At 42.3% G+C, this 4,123-nt stretch overlaps 1 protein-coding gene across 1 annotated transcript in view; it reads right to left on the bottom strand.

Annotated features, from left to right (window-relative positions):
- The window catches only part of LOC103386877 (potassium voltage-gated channel subfamily KQT member 5-like), a 72,858-nt gene that overhangs the window by 16,703 nt on the left and 52,032 nt on the right, over window positions 1–4,123 (bottom strand). Inside the window, exons 4-7 of the mRNA XM_025060703.1 lie at window positions 3,725–3,873; window positions 2,857–2,982; window positions 2,347–2,457; window positions 2,111–2,206 (exon numbers count right to left, since the gene is read on the bottom strand). Of these exons, the coding sequence (XP_024916471.1) occupies window positions 2,111–2,206; window positions 2,347–2,457; window positions 2,857–2,982; window positions 3,725–3,873 (482 nt within the window). The remainder of the gene's footprint in view (window positions 1–2,110; window positions 2,207–2,346; window positions 2,458–2,856; window positions 2,983–3,724; window positions 3,874–4,123) is intronic.

The raw sequence follows: 4,123 nt of genomic DNA, 5'->3' as shown, positions 1-4,123 counted from the left end.
GACACACAGACAAGGACACACAGACAAGGACACACAGACAAGGACGCGAAAGGAGTGCTTGAAAGCAGGGGGCGCTGTGTGAGATGGAGGGGGAAGAATGGAGGGATAATCATCAAGCACAAATCAACACATCACAGCTGCCACGATTACTGCCACCTGTGGAGGAAAGTGGTGAAGGTCTAGCAGAGGAGCAGGTGTTTGACGGGACTTTATGGATTAGACATGGGATTAATCACAGATTAAACTCCTGAAGTAGTACAGGGGGGTAAATAAATATCGATCAATATGTATGCAATATTTTTGTTTCGTGATATTGTATTGATATTCTACTGCAATTTATTGATTTTTTTCTCACCAACTCCCAGTCCAATATTCCTGGTGTTGGTTCATTTTCTTTTTCTTTTCTTTCTTCTCTAGTGATTCCAAATGTAGATCCCTCTGTTCCAGTGTTAGGAACTGATGTTCAGATGGAACAGAGTCTCAGACTAGGATCACACTGGGACTACAGAGACACTGGGTGGGATCAATATATCGTATCGTTGTCCCCTGTATCGTGATACGTATCGTATTGTGAGATTGTTGCCATTTTATGCTGTACATATGGAACTCTGTCCTTTCTAATATTTAACAGTTTTGCTGTATTATCAACAAACTTAAGATTTTTTTTTTTTAACATTCTTTCCAATACAGAAAGCACCATTCCGTTGAAGTGAATTAATCCAGGTTCTTAAACGTCTCAACGACGGCTTCGCCGTTCACCGCATAAAAAGTCTTTATGACGTCCACGTCAAACACCTGCTTCACCGCACACTGCTGACATTTAAAGACAGTCGCTGTGTTTTCAGGAACCATGTGTACAGCAGTTCTACAGGGAGAGAGGGACAGAGAGAGAGAGAGAGACAGACAGACAGAGGGAGAGAGAGAGACAGACAGACAGGGGGAGAGAGAGAGAGAGAGAGAGAGGGAGAGAGAGAGAGAGAGACAGAGAGAGAGAGAGAGACAGACAGAGGGAGAGAGAGACAGAGAGCCACAGACAGCACATTTAAATTGTTCTTTAGAGATGACTGACAGCCTGAAGGCCGCCCTGGGAACCGTCGCCATGGTAACGGCTCATATATCCCAGCAGTGTATGTTGTTGATGTTGTTGGACCAGGGGAGGGATAACAATGTGCCTCGAACACACATACAGGGAGAGACAGAGAGCAGCCCCCCCACACTCACACACACACACACCAACACACACACACACTCACACACACACACACCGTGGTCCTCGTTCTAAGTACACACTTAATAAAACACCAAATGGAGGTGAAAACACTTGTGTTTCACACACACACTCATCCTGACATTTTCATCACACACACACACACAGTTACACACACACACACAGTTACACACTTGTGCTTTTGTGTAGCTACAAAGACAGACAGTGGGAAGAGGTTAAAGGTGCAGAAGGACAGACAGGACAGAGGACAGAACATATATATATATTTATATATATATTTATATCTATATGAGATCTGTACAAGACCAAGAATGGAAAGTGTTCTGCATTAACACCCGGGGCTGCATGACATCATCACAGATACAACGGAGGTCAAAGGGGAACCTGGAGGAGACCTCACGGCTCTTTGTGATTGGTTCGTTTAATTAATCCCATTTAGAGGAAAATGGCCGTTAATGGACAGAGATAAATCTGTGGTCGTCAGGCTGTTCTTTCCTTCATTCACCTTCTACCATCTAAACTTTCACATGGTTGCCATGGCTACACCTGCACAGTCTGTGACGGTGAAGGTTCCACACTCGAACGACCGACGATTTAACCTGAGCCGATCGGCTTAGACTGAGCCTCCACAGGTGGCTGTAAGGCAGGATGTGGTGTCCCCCCCCCCACCCCCCCCCTCACCCCCCTTTGTCCCGTATGGTTGGGGGGGGGGGGGGGGCGGGGGGGGGGTGTTCCAGCATTAATTGAACCAGAATGTCTTGGTGTAAACTGTGTCTTTGTGTCTCACGTCTTCTTGAGATCATGCAGCCCTGGTGAGTGTGTGTGTGTGTGTGTGTGAGAGTGTGTGTGGCCATGTAAATGTGTGTGTGTGTGTGTGTGTACCTGGATAAGACTGGCAGCTGGGTTCCTCCTCTTCTCAAAGTGCTTCTGTCGATGCTGCTCCTGAACCTTCAGGGCAAATCCCGACCCCAGGATGCCCTACAACAACACACACACACACACACACACACACACACACTGACTGAGATGAACACGTCAATATAAACACGTCACGCCGCCCACTCCTCTCTAACACCCCCCCCCCTCCTCCTAATATCCCATTGGTTGTTTTAACTCACAGCTGGCAGAGCGAAGAAGGAGATTCCCAGCAGAGCGAAGCCGGCCGATAACAAGCGCCCGGTCCACGTCTGTGGGGTCTTGTCACCGTAGCCGATGGTGGTGAGGGTGATCTGGGGAGGTCAGAGGTCAGCATTTAGGCAACTGGAAACCTGTCTTTGTCTTAACACGTCATTAACAGCCTATTAATGAACCTGATCATGATGGTTTGGAAAAAAAAAAAAAAAGCTGTTGTAAAGTGTCATAAATATCACCGAGGAATTACAGCCAATGACACGAAGCCCATCCAAGTCAGTCTTACAGCTGTTTTATTTGTGTTTTAATAATAGCATTTGCATTTTTTTTTTACTTCTGATTTGACTGTTTTTAATTGAAAATGAAACTTGAATTGTTCTGCCTCTGTGGTCAGATCAGATCATGTGATTTCACCAGAGAAAAACTGCTCCGTTTGACTTGACATTTTGTCAGGGACGCAGTGTGAAAGTGTGCGGTCCTTGTGCTGCACCACTCACCGTCCCCCACCACAGTGCATCAGCATAGGTGGCAAAGTCTTTGTTGTACTCTTTTTCCACGAGATAAACCAGAAAAGACGAGAAGATCAGGACGAGGAACCCGATGTACCAGGCGGTCACCAGCTCCTACATACAAATATAAAAAAACAAACAAAAACATGTTGAGTACATTTGTTATTATCACAGTGAAGTCGCCTTCAAAAAATCACGTCCTAGTCCAGGGGTGTCCAGACTTTTTTTTTGATTCGAGAGCTAGTTTTCAAATGACCAGGACAAAGTGATCGACACTGAAAATAATAAATATATATTTACTCATAAACTGAACAAACTTTATAAATACATATGTTGGTTATACTGATTAAACGCACATATATATATATATATTATGTATATATATGTACATATATATGTATAAATATATATAGGTTGAACTCTTATCAGGTTGAACTTTTTTCTTCTCATATATATATACATATATGTATATATATATACATATATATGTATATATATATATATACATAATACATATATACATATATACATAATATATATATACATATACTGTATGTATATATATATGTACATATATACATAATATATATATGCGTTTAATCAGTTTAATCAACATATGTATTTATAAAGTTTGTTCAGTTTATGAGTAAACATATATTTATCAGTTTCAGTGTCGATCACTTTGTTCTGGTCATTTGAAAACTAGCTGCCAAACCAAAAAAAAAGTCTGGACACCCCTGGACTAGGATGTGATTTTTTGAAGGCGACTTCACTGTGATAATAACAAATGTACTCAACATGTTTTTGTTTGTTTTTTTTATATATTTGTGTGTAGGAGCTGGTGACCGCCTGGTACATCGGGTTCCTCGTCCTGATCTTCTCGTCTTTTCTGGTTTATCTCGTGGAAAAAGAGTACAACAAAGACTTTGCCACCTATGCTGATGCACTGTGGTGGGGGACGGTGAGTGGTGCAGCACAAGGACCGCACACTTTCACACTGCGTCCCTGACAAAATGTCAAGTCAAACGGAGCAGTTTTTCTCTGGTGAAATCACATGATCTGATCTGACCACAGAGGCAGAACAATTCAAGTTTCATTTTCAATTAAAAACAGTCAAATCAGAAGTAAAAAAAAAATGCAAATGCTATTATTAAAACACAAATAAAACAGCTGTAAGACTGACTTGGATGGGCTTCGTGTCATTGGCTGTAATTCCTCGGTGATATTTATGACACTTTACAACAGCTTTTTTTTT

This window comes from Cynoglossus semilaevis, chromosome 12, assembly GCF_000523025.1.
Source record: "Cynoglossus semilaevis isolate Cse_v1.0 chromosome 12, Cse_v1.0, whole genome shotgun sequence".
Lineage (NCBI taxonomy): Eukaryota > Metazoa > Chordata > Actinopteri > Pleuronectiformes > Cynoglossidae > Cynoglossus > Cynoglossus semilaevis.
This window is presented reverse-complemented; position numbering and strand designations above follow the sequence as displayed.